Raw genomic sequence first — 19,169 nt, forward strand, 5'->3', positions numbered from 1 at the left:
CCCCTCATGCCTTTCTTTTCATTTTTTTCAGTTGTCTTTAAACTTGTTACTAGATTCTTTATTTGCTGGAGTTGTTTACTTTTCTTCTCCCCTCTCCTTGATTTAACTTTTAAAATTTCTGTCTCTTGTTCTTACCTGTTTTCACCTGATAGCTGTTCCCTCTCATTTCTCAGGTTATTCACTTTTTAGTCAACATTATTATTAATGGATTCAATGCCCAAATCTTCTTCCTCACTTTAATAGGTCTTCATTACTTTACATCTCCTGAAGTTGAGCCTTGTAGGATTTTGCTGTGAAAAGACCCTTCAGGTCTGAACTCTTCTGTTTTTGCCCAAATCCTCTCCTGATCACTGCTTCTGGGGTCTTTCATTGATTCCACCCTTGTGACCCAGCTCTGTACTGCAGGGAGTAGCCAGGCAGGAGTGGAAATTTGAGGAGTTTCTGGAGCCAGGAATTCTGGTTGTTCCTCTCCTGGTCATTTGATGTCCACCTAACACAGAGTCACAGAATCATCAAGGTTGGAAAAAAACCTTCAAGATCTTCCTGTCCGACCATCCAACGTGTCCATGAGGCACAATGAATTTATAAAATGTATGAGATACTAACTGAGAGGAAGAAGACAAAAAACCCTGAGTGGCTGATCTTATGGGATATGCTTCAAATTAAAGTCTCTGCAAAAGGAATCTTGGAGCAGCAGTCAGGGAAGCAGTAATGAGTTGTGGGGATGAGATGCTGGCAGCAGAGAGCTCTAAAGTAACTCAGGGATGAGGCTGTTAAACTATAAACTCAAAAAATGAAGTTTCCTAAGGACCCGAGGCCTGGAGACTCTGTCAGGGGTATATCCCCTGGTGACTTCTTTAGGGAAGAGCACTTGGACTAGGCAGATGTCTGTTGTGTGAAAGACCTAGTGTGGACCTTCTGAGAGAGATTCTGTGGGCAGTACCTTGTTTTTTTACACATCAGGGATTAGGTTCACCTGCCATGGAGCAGGCATCTAAAGACAGTTCTGCATGAGAAGTCTCTTTCTCTTTATATTGGGTAGGGAAAAGAGGGTGCTAAGACACCTAACATAGGTAAGATGACATGACATCTTTTTAAGCCTGTTTTTTTCACTCACGGGGGTTTAAAGCAATGAACACACACCTGGTTGTCCTAAATTTTGAACATCTGAAGCCAGTTAAGCCTTGATTGATAAAGGGAACAGCCTTGGACTGTGAATCAAATCTGTTATCAGTCTCCTCTGAGGAGATGCTGAGGACATGCAGCTGCTCCCAAAGCAGGCTGTGTGTCCCCTTGCTATCAAACAAGGGTGTTTTTATACATCACTGCTGCAGCTTGTGACAGTGCTTTGCCTACCCTGAACTAGGATTCTACATATCCACCCTGTGCTTTATTTCCCTCTGTGTCTGGGGTGTGACTTGCCCCTGTTGATCCACCTCTGGCACCTGCCAGGTTTCCAGGTCAGTCTTTAAGGATGCAGAGCATCTCAGATAAAGGAGATCCCGTGGACCCAAACAATATTTTGGATGGAGGAGTCTCTTTCCTGAAGCCACCCAAATCCTAACACCCACTTAATGGGGAAGAGGGTCCTCAGGGGCTTGGAACTAGATGATGTCTAAGGTCCATTCCAACCCAAACCATTCAGTGATTCTATGAAACAGCATCTCAGCTGTCTCCCTCAAATGGACTCTGTATCTCTCACAAGCCCATTTAACTGAAGCAAAGGGGTTGTAGCTTATTTTTCCCTTCAGATGTACATCTGAGTCTGGAATAAGTCTCCTTGCTAGTGCAAATTGGCACAGGCTGCTTGACACAGAGCCACTGATGGCCTGAGCTCAGCTGTTTATGCAGGACAAGATCATCCTGTTTCATGCCACTTTCTATTTAAAGACAAATTGCCAGTCATTTTAATTGCTCACTGCTTGTGAACCCTAATACAAATTGACACAGTACACTTTGTGCAATTACCTGGAGCCCTGACACTTAAATAAAATGCTTTATGCTCTTTTAACCGTGCAATTTAGTGTCCATACACTTGCCCAGCATAAGCGAGATGCCACTAATTAAATGTGCATATTCCTTGCTGGTCCTTGAAACCACTGGAGGTGCCTCTCTATCTTGATTTTTGTTGGCAATGCCCAGAGAATTTGCTGCTTGTTTTCACTGATTTTGGCCAAAGTTGCCCAAAACTTGGCCAGAGTTGCCCAAAATGCCAGTTTCATCTTTCCTGTGCTTCACTGACATCACAATAGAAAATGAGTGTCTGTTTCCAGCAGGGAAGCATCAGGCAGAGTTTTTCTGAACTCAGACCTGAAACACCAGGCTGGTTGCAGCATGGGGCAAAATCATGTTGTGTTAAGTGTTTCCCTGTAAATTAAACCAAAAAAGAAAGAAACGAGTCATCCCCCTCCCCGAACTTCATGCTGATCAGAATTCCTGCAAGCAAGGGAGAAGTGGGGCAACAAAACTATAAAATAATGAACAATTAGATAAAGAGTGCACTTCTTAACACTTGTGCCCGCTGCACACATTGTAAACAAAGATTTGAAATCTATATTCCCATTAATAACCAGACAGCTGAGGAATTAAAAATACTGCCCTGAAAGGTTAACATTCCCCTTCAAGTGTGTTTAAATTCATATGCATATCCTTGATGTCTGTTCTGAAGTAGTGAGATTTGATATAGTGGAAGTATAAATACATCCACTTCAGTGAGTGATTCTGCAAATCCTCCTTTGATAAGGTCTTAAATCTGTTGAGTTCAGAGCATAAAATTCTCTTGTACCATCAGTGCTAGGTGGAAACAGTGCTTGCCAATTCCTTTTTTTTTTTACACATATTTTTTATTCCCTCTTTCAGAATTGTAAGATACAGCAGTAAATCTTCTGCTAGGTAGTAAATATATATGGTTATTAGATGTACAGGATTTAAATGCAAATTGGGCCAAATTGAACCTTGATGTGAATGAGGGGAGCCAGACTGGCCAAAGAAAAGCTCCACACTCTTCACTCTGTATCAAGGTTCGAGTTTATTACTGAGCACATGTTCATTTCCATTTTAATAATTGTTGCAATCTATCTCCCTATCTTCTCTCTTTGAGGCCTTGATATGAATGTTCTGCAATAACTTGTTACGTGCAAGATAACAATGTGTTTTCTAGGGCAGGAGTAAATCCAGTATAATGTTCCTCATCACAGCATTGTTTCCTACATTGTTCCCTTTGATGATTCATAGGCATTTCACTGCACTGAACCATAAAGGGCTTGTTAATATCATGATTTAATAATATTAAACCTGTGTAAAGAAACTCACTGCAAGCAATGTGAAGCTGCACAAAGATGTTGCCTAAGAGTATAATGATGAAAATTCATAAGTGTAAGTCCTTGCTCTGGTGTGATGCTCTGGTTTGAGTGTGATACCAAAAAATGTGTCTGGGTAGAGATTTAGCTGAAATGTTTCTTCCCACACCCACCCCAACCTTGCAATTAAAAAAAAAAAAACCCAAACGCTTTCTGATGAACAGGTGTTTTAATAATGATACTATTTGTTTTGTTCAAATATGACTAATATTGCTTGAAGACCTGAGGCTCCTCAAACTAGGAAACATCAGGTAGTTTGAGAAATGAAAATGAAAGAGTTTTTCACTATTTTCAAGTAATGAGATAATATGATTATCGTTCCTTTAGCAGAATTTGAAGGATGTGAATTTTTCTGGGTTTTACTCCAGGTTATAAAACACAGTCTTTCTCCAGTGTGCCCCTGCTAGCTGCTTTTGTGTTGAATTTATCCATGCTGCACAGCTTGGAATATAGACACTGTTCATTTCACTTGCTCTGTCCATTCATATGACTTAAGAACTGTAGTCTTCCAAATATCTTTGGTCTCCAAACAGTCACCTCTTGGTTTTGTTGTTCTTTTTTTCTTTTTGTTATTGTCATCCCTGTAGATATCTATTCTCTGAAGACTATAACTGAGTGGAAATGCGCTCTGGAAAAATCCCTTAATGATGCAGCAAATTTTCCTCTTCCAATGGAAGTGTTCAAGGTAAAAGATATTTTCCTTTGCTTGTGGAACTTGTGATGAATAAATATCATGCCATGTTTAGTAGCTAATGTTCAACTTACTCTGGAAAGGCCTTTGCTATAATATATCACTGTGGAAGGTCACAAGTTGGATGTTTGTGTAAAACACTTTTATGTGTGGACTTAGTTCTTAGTTGGTGTTTTCTGGGGGCTGGGAGTGACCAGCAGGGATTTCTCCAATTATTTTTCCTTTGTCTTACTCTGTTAAATCTCTGCAAAGCCATCATACATAACTGAAATAGTAGGGCTGTGACCATAAAAGTTTACACAAACTGGACAGATTTCTGTGAGCCTTGCACCAAAGTTTTCACCTGATCACAAGCCACAAGGTAGAGAAGCCTCCTTCAGGGAGGGACCTGAAGGAGGAAGGGAGAGATGATTTGGTTCCTACATCTTCTTTTTTTAATTTTTTGTTTTATTCTCACTCTGGTGCTTCAGCCCCATGGCCCTGCTTTTAATTTCCCGTGTAAATCTGCACTGCTGTGAACCATGGTGGCTCCAGGTGATCCTGATTTACAGCTGTGCCTGCCTGGTTTCAGCAGTTCCATCCTGGCTGGCGTGGGATGGGCAGTGGGGGGATGCTCAGGGAGGTGTGTGAGAGCACAGCACTGCCCCCTTGGCTCTGCTGTCACCTCTTGCTTGGGGACCTGCTGGACCAGGCTGCCTTCCCCACCACCCCCAGCCTGGGGACCCTCTGGGTTCCTTCCCAGCCCTTCAGCAGCACTGCACTGGGCTACTCCAGAACATCCCTGGAATTGGTGCAGTTCATGTGTGGCACTTGCTGGTGGCCTTGGCAGTGCTGGACTTGGATCTTAGAGGGCTTTTCTAACTGAAACAATTTGATGGCTCTGTGATTGGAATAAGTCTCTTACCATGTCCCATTCTGGCTGCCACAGAACCCCAGTGCCACCTTCACCCTCCCTGCAGGGACATTCCAGCAGCTTCCCATGAGGAATCCAGGCTCCTCACCCAGCTGGGATGCACTCAAATTAGCAACATTAATTAGGGGACACTTAGCTTAATAGCCCGGGCTCATTGGCAGTGTGGGAACTCTGCTGTGCTGGGAGAAGAGGGAAGATTGGCCTTGGGCACAGGGCTTGAGGAGCCCTGTGCTGGGATGGAAGTGGTGTGCACAGAGTTCTGGGTCTCTGCCATTCATCTCATCCAAGGCTTCCATCTGCCAACTCTATTAAAAGTTTGCACTGGCAGCTTCAAGATCAAAAATGCTTTGTGTGGGGCAGGGATTAAATCACAGAAGGGAATTTCTAATGTGTAAATTTTATTCCTGTCTGTGTGAAAGAGTGAAGAATGTTTCTGATGAGGCTCATGAAACATCCTTTCTGAAAAATAGTTTATGACTAACAGCTGTGTTGCTGGCTCTTCCCAGTGTGCCAGACTTATACCCACTTATTTTAATTATTGCATGCAGGTCATAAATTTGAATTCATAAAATCCCAGTTGCTGTGCTGTGTGCTTGGAGCCTTGGAGCTTGCAAAGATGTTCCTCTTAGAAGACAGTACAAAACCTTGGAATGCTTGAATGGCCCAAGAGTAGAGTAACTTTGGGGCAAAATGTGGCAAAAATGTCAATGTTTAGGTCCATGATTAGGTCAGTAGGACTTCTCTGTTTATCATAATGTGGAAGGTGAGCACAAGATGAGCAGAATTCAGATTTTGGTGCTGGGAAGGCAGGAGACTGAATAAATTTTGTGTGTGTGGGCATCACTTTATTCTGCCCATTTAGGGTGAATCAACCCCATTTTGTACATCTTAATTAAGGAGAAAAAGACAAGATGTCATCTGTGCCTGTGAGCAAGTCTTCCTCTAGTAATGACTTAAACATGAGTTAAGGCTTTAGGAGACTATCTGGGAGTAAACTCAACTGATCTTGCAAAGAAAGCCAAGGATTATTTATCTGTGGGACCTTCAAGTAGAATCCCAGATCCCAGCAAAGAGTGTCATATCCAAAGGTGTCTTTTATAACTTCCTTTTAATTTTAATTTTTTAAATTTTATTTACAATCCCAGCACAGAAGTAGTGTCTCTACACCGTGCCTGGGGCTCCTTGCTGTTGTAGCTGTTTGTTAGATGAGATAAAAAACACAAGGTTTGACAGCTGGCAACTCTTAGAGATCTTCTGGAAAGCTGAAAATGTCTACTTTGGCAGGCATGGTGACTGCACACTGAGCAGTTACATTCTGTTTTTTCCACATTTCCCTGCAGAATTCCCTGGCTGAGCAGGGTGTGTGCTTGCTCTTCATGAGCACGTCCCCTGGGCTGGATTGTGACTTAAGTCCACGTTGTCCTTAGAGCTCTGCGTGACTGAGGGAAGTGTCACTGTGGTGCCATCCAGCTGTCCCCAGGAGGTGGCACTGGCAGAGCAGAGCCGCGTTTGCAGGGTGAGAAGCAGCTGCTCTCAGGGGTCTGTCAGCCCATTGCTGCCGTGGCACTCCTCAGTTTTGGTGTCACAGGGTTGGGTGCTGCCTGAGAGCTCAAAAAACATGGCTTTGAGCCTGAGTTATCAATGCTCGGAAGTGTGGCAGAGCTGAGCTTGGCATGTGGTGGTCTTCAGCAGCAGCTCCAAAAACCCCTTGCAGAAGCACAGCCCTGAGCCCCTCTTGGCATCCAGGGAGAGGACACCAGACCACAGGAGCTGGTTGCAAAAATCAGGAGAGAAGGCTGCAAACAGGATTTTCTTTTAATTTTTTTTCCTGGTGCTGTTTTACACTTGGCCATATGTTGGAAGTGTTTGTAAAATGCTTTAGGATCCTTTGAGAAAGGAACATGATGTTTAACTGTCACAAAATGCTGCTATTATGCAGCTACTAAACATAGTGTTTTGCAAACTGCACATCCTGGAATAAATTTTCCTCCTCACAAAAGCTTTTTGCAATGCACCTGCTATTTTGTCGTTCCCTGCCTTTCAGAAAACATGTTGATCCTTGAAGAAAAATAAATACAGACAGGGTTTTCAAGGATGTTTGAATGGCTTAGGAGCACAAATCCTTCCAAAAGGCCACAGCCCAAGGACATGTGTCCTTTGCTGTGTCTGCTCTGATTTCAGAGTGCTGTTGAATGCTCCCACACCTGGTTTGGTACAGGTCATAAATGATGGCTTGGGCTTCACGTGACACCTGATAAAACGGTCAGGGCTTGTTGTGAATAAAAATGGTCAAAATGTTGCCAGGGCCCGATTTCAATTTAAGTGGAACAATTTCAGTGGTTTGCTTCAGTGCTGGCATTGCTGGTGCTCTCTAAGAGGGAGCCAAGCTCCAAACACAGCCCTGATACTACAAACCAGTGCATATTTTAGAGTTACAGCCCAGCAGCTTGTGTAAGGTGAATGGGTTTCATTTCCTGGAGAGAGGCAGACAGGAGATCCTGGATATCCTCTCTGACCTCCCATTCTGCTTTCTCCAGTCTCCTGTGCCACATCTGTGGGTGCCATGCAGATGTCATGGATCCTCACCTCACCTGTTTGAGCAACTGAATCCTACTCAGGATTTGGGGTGCTCATCATCTTTCCATGGATTTTGCATATTGGCATCCTGTTCCCAATTCCTATGAAGTGAATCCTGATGGCTGGCTTGGATGGAACTGTTACCAGCCACATCCCTGAACCACAGCCTGATAAAGTGCTTGGAGAGCACCTGGAAGAGAGAGGTGTTAGATATCTAAGACAGGTGGAAGTTCCTGCTCTATGGCCTTTGGTCCCATTCCTCTACCCTCATCCTTTCATGAAGTTGTTGTTTGTTCTTTCCAGCTCTAAATCTTTCTAGCAAAAACCCCTCTATATTAGGTGCAGCCTAATATATTAGGTGCAGTTCCCCTATTTCTGACTGCAGCTTCTGGATGTCTCCTGTTACCAGTTAATAGTATTAATTCATACTAAAACTAATGACATGGAAGGAATCAGTTGGGACAGATCTCTCCTAAGGAGAGAGATGGAGGGACCATCCACCACCCAGACAAGAGCTGCCCCTGAAATTCAGGACAGAGTGGTGCTTCTAGTTCTACACTCACGAGCCCGAAGACAAATATTGAACAGGACTCCTTCCTACCAAAAAAAAAAAAAGTTTTTTCCAGTGGATGAACTATTCATTTTAGTAGTGAGAGTAAGAGCAATACTTTCTCCAAGATGTTGATTAAAAAAAAAAAAAAAGGAAGACTGTCATCATCATATTTTCTGAAAAATCCTCTTTTTCCAGGATTCTTCTCCTGGAAAGCTGAGAGGCCTTAGAGTAAAAGGAAAACAGTATGATCTCATTTGCTTCTCTTGTGTTTTGCTGCTTTGGAATGTGATTTGAAGATTGTTTATCCAACAGGAGGTTGTTTGATTGGCTTCATGTGAATTATTTTGACTTAATGACCAGTCACGGTCAGGCTGTGTTGGACTCTGGAGAGAGAGTCATGAGATTCACTATCATTCTTTGTAGCCTTCTGTAAGTATCCTTTCTCTATTCTTTAGTATAGTTTTAGTATAGTATTCTTTCATATAATATCATAAAATAATAAATTAGCCTTCTAAGAAGATGGAGTCAAATTCATTCCTTCCTGCCATGGGGGACCCCAGAAAATAACACAGAAGGCAACATCTCTCAGAATTTAGTAAACATTTTGCGTGTTTCAGAGTGTTTTTTGTACTGGAAGAGTTGAAATTAGAGAAACCTGTCGCACTGGTTTTTTAAGATTTTCTAAGCCTTCTGATGTTGACATTCTTGTAGCGAACTTTCTCACACACTTTCTGTAAATAACTCATTGGTTTGCATTCTTTCATGGAGGAGGAGAAATTTGATGGACTGTTGGTTTGTCCAGTGTCATTGGAGAGGTGGCACTGTCACCCTCCAATCCACTGTCACTTTTGGAAAACTATAAATGTTGGAGTCAGAAAATAAACTTCCCTCTTCTTCTTCGTCTTGAGAGCAACGGCCTGCGCTTCTGTTCTTTCGTGTCCTATAGTGACAGAAACCCATAGGATTTTCAGCTCATCCTGACCTGGCTCCACGAGTAGCTTTGAAGCCCAACAGGGTTTTTGTGTCTTCATCCCCCCTCAGTGGATGGGCACGTGCTGCTGCAGCAGCTTGAAAGGAACGTGCCTTTGCTCTCCCTTGGAAGCCAAGCCCCAGTCCCGAGCTCCTTCATGCCCTGCTAGCTTGGCTGGCCCTGGCTCGGCACGCCGTGCTTTAATAACCCATGAGTTGTCTGCAGGCTGCCAGATTATTTATACTCCATCTGTTCTTCCTCATCTGTGGGCTCTCCAGCCCTTTTCCATGGCTGCTGGTTGCCTGGCTGGGAGACGTGCATGGGGTCTTGGTTTGGAAAGCCAGGTGTCTGCTGAGGAAGGCAGGAGCCTCCCCTGAAATGGAAAAATGTAAACCCCCTCCCTCTGAATTGTTATAAATTTGAAATTAGGGGGCTCTCAGGCAAATATATGGGAGTAAGAATAACAGTTCTTTATTAGGGAAGAAAATAAAAAGATAAAATAAACAGTGCAGTAAACTAAAACAACTCTGACAGAATCAGAACCCATCCTGACACCCTGTGGGTCAGGGTGTTGGTAGCAGTCCCATTGGAATTGTGGCTCAGCCATCCTGCAGTGTCAGGGGTGGCTCTGCTGGAGCAGGGATCCTGTAGAAGGGTGCAGTCTCTTCCTCTGAAGATCCAGTGGAAGGAGAGGCAGCTGCTGTTCCTCTGGGAAATCCAGTGGAGAAGCTGTGCTGGTGTTCCAGAATCTCCAGATTATATCCAGGTAGGAATGCTTGGCTCCTCCCTCTGGGCTCACATCTCCCAATGGGATGCTGTAGTTCTTATCAGCCATGCAGTGACATTCAATGGCTGTTATCAGCAGATGTCTGCCCAGAGGGAGGAGTAGTTGTGGAAGAGATAAGGAAAACTGCCCACCGAACAGGAGACAACTGCCATCCAGATGGCAAATGGAATACAATCAGCTTGGCAATCAGGACACATGGCTTCCCAATCCCTCTGTTGTTCTGCTGCCTTTTGATCCACTCCTGCCTCAGCATTTATCTTTGTAAGAACCACAGGACACTACAGAGGGGAGTCAGGATGTCTCTGGTACCAGAGGGTGAGATGGAGCCTGATGGTACCTCTGTGAGCAGTGAACAGCTCTAACCCTCTCCAGCTCCCTCCTGACTGCCCAAGGCTGTGCAAGGATTTGGGTTGGGAGAGCAATTGGTTGGGAGGTGGGTGAAGCCAAGCCCTGTCTGAGGTGCCCCCAGGGTCTGTTTGGCAGCACCGTATGAAAGTCAGGGTTGGGAGAGCAATGCTAGAGGCAGTTCAAGCCAAGCAGAGGGGATGAGTGAGAACCAGGTCCCTCAGCCTTCCTCATCCCTCTGGCATGTGTAGTTTTCTTCATTGGGGGTCTCAGGATGGGGAGGGGTCAGCAAAAGAGCCTGGTTTAGTTGAATCACTGCATCCAGCCTTGGTGTGAGGGAGTTTGTGACATCCTGAGCTCCTGCCTTCCACATCCCTGGGCAGTGTTTTCCACTGAGAGGGGCTGATGTGCACCTACAGCAACATCTGCTCCCACGCATGGAGTGGTGGTACCTAAAAGTCACCCATTTTAGGGCATTTTGCGAGGGCATGGGGTGATAGGGCTTAAAACTGAAAAAGGGAAGGTTTAGGTCAGATATTAGCAAGAAATTCTTTATTCCTAATAGAGGGTTGGTGAGGTCTTGGCACAGGTTGCCCAAAAGTTATAGCTGCCCCATCTGTGGAAGTGTCCCAGGCCAGGTGTGGTGGGGCTTGGATCAACCTGGGGTAGTGGAAGGTGTCGCGGCAGAGGCTCTGGAATGAGATAATCACTAATGTCTCTTCCAACCCAAACCATTCCATGAGTCTACTGCTGTATGATCTAAAGGTGAATTAATGTCCTCAAAGAAAGCAAAAGCAGCTGTGGTTTGCAGCTGTTTTCCAGGATGGTTGCATCTCACAGTGTGCATTGAATGGGCTCCTGATCCTCTCTGCTCTCACAAATTCCTGTTGATTTCTCAGTAACAATTCTTGCCATGATGTTACCATGGGCAGCCTCAGTCCCTCCTCACAGATGAGGCTCTGTGTGTTGAGGGGGTGTGAGCAGAGACGCTGCTGGTTTCACTCTGAGCACTCAAGTAGCTGTTCCCACCTCTGCCACCCTTTCTGTGTGACTTTACCCTCCATGAAATGGGACCTGGCCGTGTAACACAACCGAGTCTCACCGACGCTTGTCAAGTACTGTGGCTCTGAGATGCTAAAAAACCCAAACCAAACTGTCCTGGTTTAGGGCACATTTGGGAGAAGACCTCCAAAGGGAGCCCCTCCAGAAAGCAAACCCACATGGCCCCTCCCCTCAATCCTTCTCTCCAAGGAAGGATTCCTTGGAGAGGAGTGGAAAGAACCTGTTTATTTAACAGGCACAGCACCCCCAGCACACAAAATGAACAATACCAGATGACAACACTCTTTCACTGCTCTGAAAAAGCAGAAAGTCTCTCTGGGGGTGGTCGCTCTGTTATCAGTCCCTTTGGGCCTGGGGCAGCTGCTGCAGCCACAAGGTGCAAACTCTCAGTGTTCCCAGGTCCCAGTCCAGAGCACGTTCGAGTGGTTCCAAAAAGGGGAAAGGAGAAACCGTCCAGGGAGAAATTTGGACTGCTTAGCTAAACTAACTAATGAGCAGAAGCAAAAAGCAAGAGCAAAGCAGAAGCAAGAGCGAAGCGAAAGGCCAAGCAAAAAGCAAAAGCAGCACCATGTACTGCCCTGTCTCTGTGTCCCGCCAGCTGTGGGGGAGTGGCTGATAACAAAACCAAAACAAAACTTTCACTCTTCAGAGCCACTCTTGAAGGCACAGAACATAATATCCAGCATAAACAGAACACATGAATGGGGGATACAAGCATCATAACATCACCCTAGGACACAAACACCCCAAAAAAAACCCCAAGTGGATGAATATCCATCTCTTTTACCTCTGCCCATGCTTCCAGTGGCCAGGCAGAGCCAAGCAGGCGCTGTGTGGGAGGGGATCTTTGCCCTAATGCCATCTGCCTTGGCCCGAGCCATACGGAGAAGGTGTGCTTGGATTTCGACTGGCTACTCTGCAATGTTGCTGTTTCTATGGTAACTCTTTTTTATTCAACAAGAGGAGCTTAAAATCCGTAGGGCTAAATCCAATCCTCGGCAGAAGCATCTGCAGTTTTTCAAGGGGCTCTTCAGTAGGTGCAGTTTGTAGCTGGCTCTCGTTGCTTCAGGGTTGTGGTGTCTCCAAAACGTCCCTCCCAGCGCCCTTTCCTCATCATCCCACCCCACATCTCTACATTCTGGTCTTCCTCTGATGGCCCTTGTCAGAGCAAGGGGACAGTTTGCACGTGTTGGGTCTTACAGGGATTTCTGTCTCCCTGCAGAGAGTGCACCTTCAGGGAAAATTGCTCTGTGCTTAGCAGAGTAAGTTGATGAATCACAAACAAGACTGATTCATCTGCAAATAACACAGAGGGCTGCATTGGGTAGCGTTTCTTTATTTTCTTTTTTTTTTTTTTTCTCAATTAAAAAAACAAATGCCAGATTCCTGTGGAGGCAGTTTAAGCACTGCTATTACTGTGTTTGTGACTGGTTCCCACACGTGAGCTTTGTGATTAAAATTAGGCTATTAGGAACAGCCAGTTTCTTGGAGAAATTAGAGAGAAAAGATGGAGGGGAAGTGATTTTTTCAAAAATCATCTAATATGCTCCCAGTTATACCAGATGGGGCCTGCTTCTCTGTGTCCTTTATTAGGGTAGACCAGGAGAGATGGGACTGAAGGAAAGAGTAGTTCACACTTAAAGTTACACTTAAAGGAGGCTCAGGTCAGTAATTTATTAAGTGATCAGTGTTTCTAATCAGCCTCTCAACCTTGCAGCTTTTCAGCATTCAGACTTAGTTCTGAATTTTGCATGAAGTTGCAGTTTTTTAATTTGTGTGCATCTGACTGTCCTGGACCAAAAGAGCCCCGATTTTAAGAATATTTGAAAATTCGACCAAAATTAGAGCCTTTTGCTCTTTTCTATACATTGTGTAAGGTGCTGTGTTTAAAATTATATTACTCCAGTGGTCTTGAGCAGAATGGGCTAAAAATGGACATGTCACAATCTGAAAGTGCTGCCCCTCCTTGGGTTTGGGGACACAGATAGAGCAGCCAGCCCTATCAGAGTGCAGCTTCGCTGAGTGTCACAGACAAAAGCAGCTTAGCCAGGTCCCCCTGCTCTATCAGCTTTACCCAGTGCACTGTAAAATTAAGCCCCCAAAAAAGCCCCAAAGAGCTCCACTCTTGTGACGTGGACAGAATTGAGTTTATTTACAGCCAAATGGCATTTTTTTAGCAGAAATTACATTTGTTGACCCGGTATTTAGCTAACAGGTTGGACAAATGGCAGTGATGATTTTGAAATTTCTGAATCCATCACCTAAAACTAAAACTTACTGGCTCAATTATCAGGAATTTTAAGCATGTCACCCTCACAGGTAGTTCCCTAAGGCTTACTCAGATCCTGAAGAGTTGCAATGCTTTTCTAAATCCGTTTGTGGATCTCTTTTGGAGTGACATTTAGGCAGCCATGTCACCTGGCATTTCTGAAATCCACACTGCTGGTGGCTTGTTAGCTGTGAGGGAGAAAATTATGTGGCTATCTCAGACCCTAAAGAAAGAAAGGAATTTGGGAAGGGAATTAATTCCCTAATCTGGGAATTTGGAGCCTGTTTCTGCTCCCAGCACTGTGGCTAACTTGTTAGTTGACCTCCAGATTTTGCAGTTCCCAGCCCTGTGTGTGATGCTGGATGCAGTGAGCTGTTACAAAGCCCATCAGTAATTTTTACAGGATAATTACAGAAACACAAGCCATGTAAAGATGGAAATCATGGTGCAGATGTGTATCAAAGCAGGGCTGTCTTTCAGGTGGCCCAGAGGGTCACGGCCTGTGCATTTGCAAATGCACCCCCTGCTCTAAGGCTGTGAGTGTGGGGCTGAGTTTAATTGCTTTTTTGGGATTATAGTGAGCGCTGTGACAGCTCTGGCTGTTGCCAGTGGGTTTGGACTGTGAGTGACAGACGTTCATTGAGGGCTTTTGCAGTGCTCCACTCATTACCCCTGAGCTGTAATCCATCATGTTGGAGACTGTGACCCTTGGAGTGAGCAGCTGTGGTGCCCGTGCCACGTTAATTTGTTGAATGTTTTGTGGCATGGTTTCTCACTTTGCTCTAAGGGACTCTTCTGAATCCTTGTTGATTGTCAGTCCAGGTCACTCAGCAGCCAGACGGTGTTTCCATTGCCCTCTCAGGGCTTGTGAACCCCAGGACAGGCAATCCTCTGGTGTAAATCATAGAATCACAGAATCATTGCCTCATTTAGTTTGGAAAACACCTCCAAAATCAAGTCCAACCATTAACCCATCACTGCCAAGCCCACCACTAAACCATGTCCCCAAATGCTACATCTGCACAACTTTTAAATCCCTCCACATCTCTTAAATCCCTCCAGGGGTGGTGACTCCAACACTTCCCGGGGCAGCAGTGCTTGGCAGCACATTCAATGTGGAAATTTTTCTTAACATCCAGAGCAAACTTCTGTGTGGTCAGCGAGGCTGCTCCTGGGAAGGACCGACTGCCAGCAGGAGTAAAGGCCCAGCATGCATGAGGCTTTAAAATGCTCCAGCTGGTCAAAACTATTCTGCCTGTTGATCTCCATTTCAAAGGAAATTGAGTCACTTGGAGAAGCTGCTAGAAAATAATGGCTGGTGACATCCTCGCTGGTGGCATTGAATGCTGTGAAATAGCAGCAAAGGGTCGAATTCTGCCACCCATTATCACGTCAGGCATTTCTTTTGTTCAGCTGCAGAGCCTGGCGGGGACCAGGAGAAAGTCTCACCCCTCCAGTCCTTTCCTTGTAGCTGCTTTTATTAAACAGGCGTTGGTTCCTGTCAACGTGAATAAAGGGAAGAGAGAGCAGTTCATTATCCAGTGTATCACTTTGAGTCTAATACTAATTAAAAGCTTTGCCATCACTTCTCTGGAACCTATTCTTAGAAATTATGTAAATTAATTGGAGTTTTGAAGAGGAGCATATGCCAAATCCTAAGTAATTCCCTGCTGGCTGAGGCAGCTCCAGCACTGGAACCAGAGAATGGCATCAGGAATCTTTTTTCTTTCCTTTTGTGGCTGCAAAAATATAAAGCTGCTTTGGTAAATTCTGATGATTCTCTTTAGCCAGTATATGAGACAGATCAAATATCCAGACCCTGACCATTTTCCAGAGAGGTGCAGTACAAAGGCTTTTTCTCCATGAAAGCTTTTCCATCTCAAAAATGACATTTAACACAGAAAGGGTTTTTACTTCCACAGCATTTCTCCAAAGAAATGCATGTTTCTGCTTCAAAGAGGATTTTGACCCTCAAAAGGGAGACGTACTTGAGATCCTGTGAACTCCCCTTGTGAGTTCACTCTTGCTACTCATTTAATGGGGAAAATATTTACTTGCTATGCTGAAAGACAAGGGAGATTTGATCCCAAGGTACACAGTGCTTTTGAAGTAAAATACTTTTTAAATATTATTAGTGGGTTTTTTTCCCCCATCTGATTATTTTTCCCCTTTGAAAAAAAAGCCAAAACAAATAGAAGGAGAAACACCAAAGAAAATGGTTCAGATAAAAAGGAGAAGCAGTGTGGTTTGGTGTCAGTATATTTTGGTCTCAATCAACAAATCACTTTAAAAGTTGATTAAACTACTTGTGTGTTTAAAGATAAACATGATTAAGTACTTTGGTGGATCTTGGCTTATTACATATTGAGGCTGGATCCGAGCGTGAGTTGAATCATGGAACGCTTGTGGGGAGATGCAGGTGCACATTTTGCAAAGTTGCCTTTTATTTACAACCTCACCCCAAGGATTAAGAAAATCCGAGTGTGGGTCCTCATGCAGCAGGAGGCAGCCCTCCAGTCCAAATGCTATTTTTCCTTTAGGGGTTTAAAGTTCAGTGCTGGTGATACTGGGGTTTTGCAGCCATCATCTTTTCCCTCTGAAGCCTTTTCAGTATTAAAGGTGGCAGTTTTTGATAGGACCTTAAAGCTCATCTCCTTCCACTCCCCTGCCACGGGCAGGGACACCTTCCACTATCCCAGATTGCTGGCCTTGAGCACTTCCAGGGATGAACATCCACAACTTCTCAGGGAAACCTGTTCTAGTGACTCAGTTCCCTCACAGTAGAGAATTTGTTCCTAATATCTGATCTAAATCTGCCTTTTTTCAGCTTAAAACCATTCTGCCTCATCCTATCATTGCATGTCCTTATGAAAAGGATGCTCAGACTCCTGGATGTCTGCTCCATCCTCAACCGTTAGTTCCTTGGGCTCTGGGCCATTATTCTTAAATATTCCTCATCAGTATTTTCTTCTCCTTTGAGACAAAATTCATTATTGTTCCGTTGGTGGGTTTTTTTCTGCTTTTTGTTCTCACCAAAAAGGGCTCCGTAACGGTGCAGGTTGGTAGGATGAAAACAGCGATTCATTTAGCTGTGGTTGGAGCTTGTAAAAATCCTTATCTCTAGCAGCAGTTGGAATGTAAGATCCCAAAATAGAAGTTGTTAAGCCCTTACAAGTGCAGACAGTTCTTGGGAAAAGAAAGCACAATGAAACGCAACTTTGGATCAATAGAAAATCATTTTAGAGCAAGAATACCACGTGTGGCAATGAATGTAGATGGGATTGTTGTTGCTAACCACTTATTAGATAGCAAGCTTTCTGCATGTATTTTGAAGTAGTCTGTGAGTGTGTGCTAAATACAGCATCATCTCTCTTCGTGCTTGTATTGGCTAATGCACCAGTGGTTTAGAAATACTGTGGGACATTTTTATTGAATGAACTCAAAATGCAGTCATTACCCTGGAATTAGGGTGGCAGCTTGTGTGGCTGTTAGATAGGGATCAAAAGGGATGGAGTAATTAAGTGTTAAACTAAACTGGTGGCAAACCAAGGAGTTGAATCTGGGTTGCTTCTGAATTTCAGGACTGCATCCTGCATGCCCAGAGCTGCTGTGGGGAACCCTCTGTGTGTAGCCTCTGGTGCAGCCAGGTTTTATCCCAGGTGGAAGTGTTATGTTGGGGATGTGCTTGAACACAGCTGCCTGTTTTCCTACCATCATGTTCTCTGGTTGCCCACATTTTGGGTCTGAGTTCACTGTCCAAGCTCTAATCCATTTCCAGTCTCCTGGCTGGAAAAAAACACCTTTCCATATTTCCATCTTGGAGAGCAGCCCCAGTGCTTGTTTTGGTGCCCTGCAGGTGCTGGACATGCATCAGGGTAAATCAGGGCCATGCTGAGCTGTTTGCATCCATCTTGTGCATTGCCCTGGAGGGCTTCAGTTTGAGTCTTGGCACCTCTGGACCCTCAGTTGCTCCCAGAGGGCGATGTGGGTGTCAGAGGTGGAGAGGCTCTGCCCACAGGAGGTTTTCATGCAGCAGTTTCTCAGCCAGGTCCTCATTTTGGTGAGCACAAAATCCTCGTGGACCAAATGCTGATGGATGCCTGAGATGGACATAAACTCTGTGCTTTAGGTATGGTGGGCTTGGTGCTGTAGATGTGTCCTCTAGGACTCAGGTTGTCCTGTCTCTTTCTGTGGCTGGGTTGGCTTGAAAGGAACATAGGACCAGCTAAGTTGACCCAACCCACATGGATGTCTTTCAGATAGATTTTCAGATGTATTGGCTTCTTCTTGGTGTCACCACGTGTTCCTCTTCCCACAGGACCATGCTGATTTGAGAAACCACTTCTTCACTGTGGGGATGAAGCTGGAGGCAGTGAATATGAGGGAGCCATTTCATATCTGTCCTGCATCAGTGACCAAGGTGAGTGCTCAGAAAGGAGGGATGGAAAGAGCTTCTCTGGGAAACCCTTCCTGATTTCCACTACATTTAGGAAAAAATGTAGTGGAAATCAGGAAGTACTTAAAAAAAAAAGAGTGGTACTTAAGAAGTGGCTGGAGAACACATTAAGGAATAGGTTTAAAATCCATGGATGTTGCTAATTAATTCTTTCTTTCCCACAAGCATCACCATCTGATTCCATGCACTTAAAACCAGTGGGGATGAGCATGTTCATCTTCCACTTGCATGCAAACAAAAAAAGATCCCTCCTTTGTCTTTATCTCCCCTCCATCCATATATATTTTCCCTGCCCATCTGAGAAACCTTTGGAAATAAAACAGCTGCATGGAGGTGGTAGCTGGATATTTAATCCACACACTCAAATACAAGACAGGAAAGCTCTGGGGTCCTCAGGATCATCTCCAGTTGCTGCTCAGCTGTGGGACCCTGAACCTCAGCACTTTCCATTGCTTCATTTCACCCATCTCTAAAACTAAGGCTTTGATCTCTTGGGTAGAAACACTTTGATGCACAGGTGTTTAGGTGAGAGCAAATTATTTTCAGTTGTTTGATCCCCAGGTTTGGCTGTTTCAGCTTTCCACGTTACCTAATGTTGCAGCAAATCTAACCCCTGATTTTGGTCTCTTCTTTTTCACCCCTTAGGTTTTTAACAATCATTATTTACAAGTGACCATTGATGACTTGAGACCTGAACCCAGCAAAATCTCAATGCTTTGCCATGCAGATTCCTTGGGGATCTTGCCAATACAGTGGTGCCTTAAAAACGGAGTCAATCTCACACCTCCCATGGGTTTGTATTCCTTCTCAGTGATTTTTAGGTTTACTCTGAAGCACATTTGCTTGTTATTATTGCCTTTAAAATTGTGTTGGTGGTTGCTGCAGAGCATCAGCTGAAGTATGTCAAGCCAGAGTAGTTCTCTGGAGTGATTGGGGCTGTTCTGGCTCCTACCAGCCCATGAACATCTCAGCAAATGTTTCTTGCTGTTGGATTGATGTCCCTGTGCTTTGAAGTCTGATTAAGGCTTGTGAAATCCTCGTGAATTCCCGTGGGATGAATCCTAGCAGTTCTTTGTGTGTGTAGAGAGCAAAAGGAGCATTAAAAGTCCAATCACTGCAGAGGCAAACCCTGTTTCATCCATGTCGGTACAACACCGAGGCCAAGCAGAGCTCCTAAATCTGAGTGT

At 44.5% G+C, this 19,169-nt stretch overlaps 1 protein-coding gene across 1 annotated transcript in view; it reads left to right on the plus strand.

Moving 5' to 3' along the window:
• Positions 1-19,169, plus strand: part of SFMBT2 (Scm like with four mbt domains 2) — a 115,775-nt gene that overhangs the window by 53,007 nt on the left and 43,599 nt on the right. Inside the window, exons 7-9 of the mRNA XM_066551040.1 lie at positions 3,947-4,044; positions 17,845-17,946; positions 18,628-18,775. Coding sequence (XP_066407137.1) covers positions 3,947-4,044; positions 17,845-17,946; positions 18,628-18,775 — 348 coding nt within the window. The remainder of the gene's footprint in view (positions 1-3,946; positions 4,045-17,844; positions 17,947-18,627; positions 18,776-19,169) is intronic.

Source organism: Molothrus aeneus, chromosome 5 (assembly GCF_037042795.1).
Source record: "Molothrus aeneus isolate 106 chromosome 5, BPBGC_Maene_1.0, whole genome shotgun sequence".
In the NCBI taxonomy this organism is placed as follows: Eukaryota; Metazoa; Chordata; class Aves; order Passeriformes; family Icteridae; genus Molothrus; species Molothrus aeneus.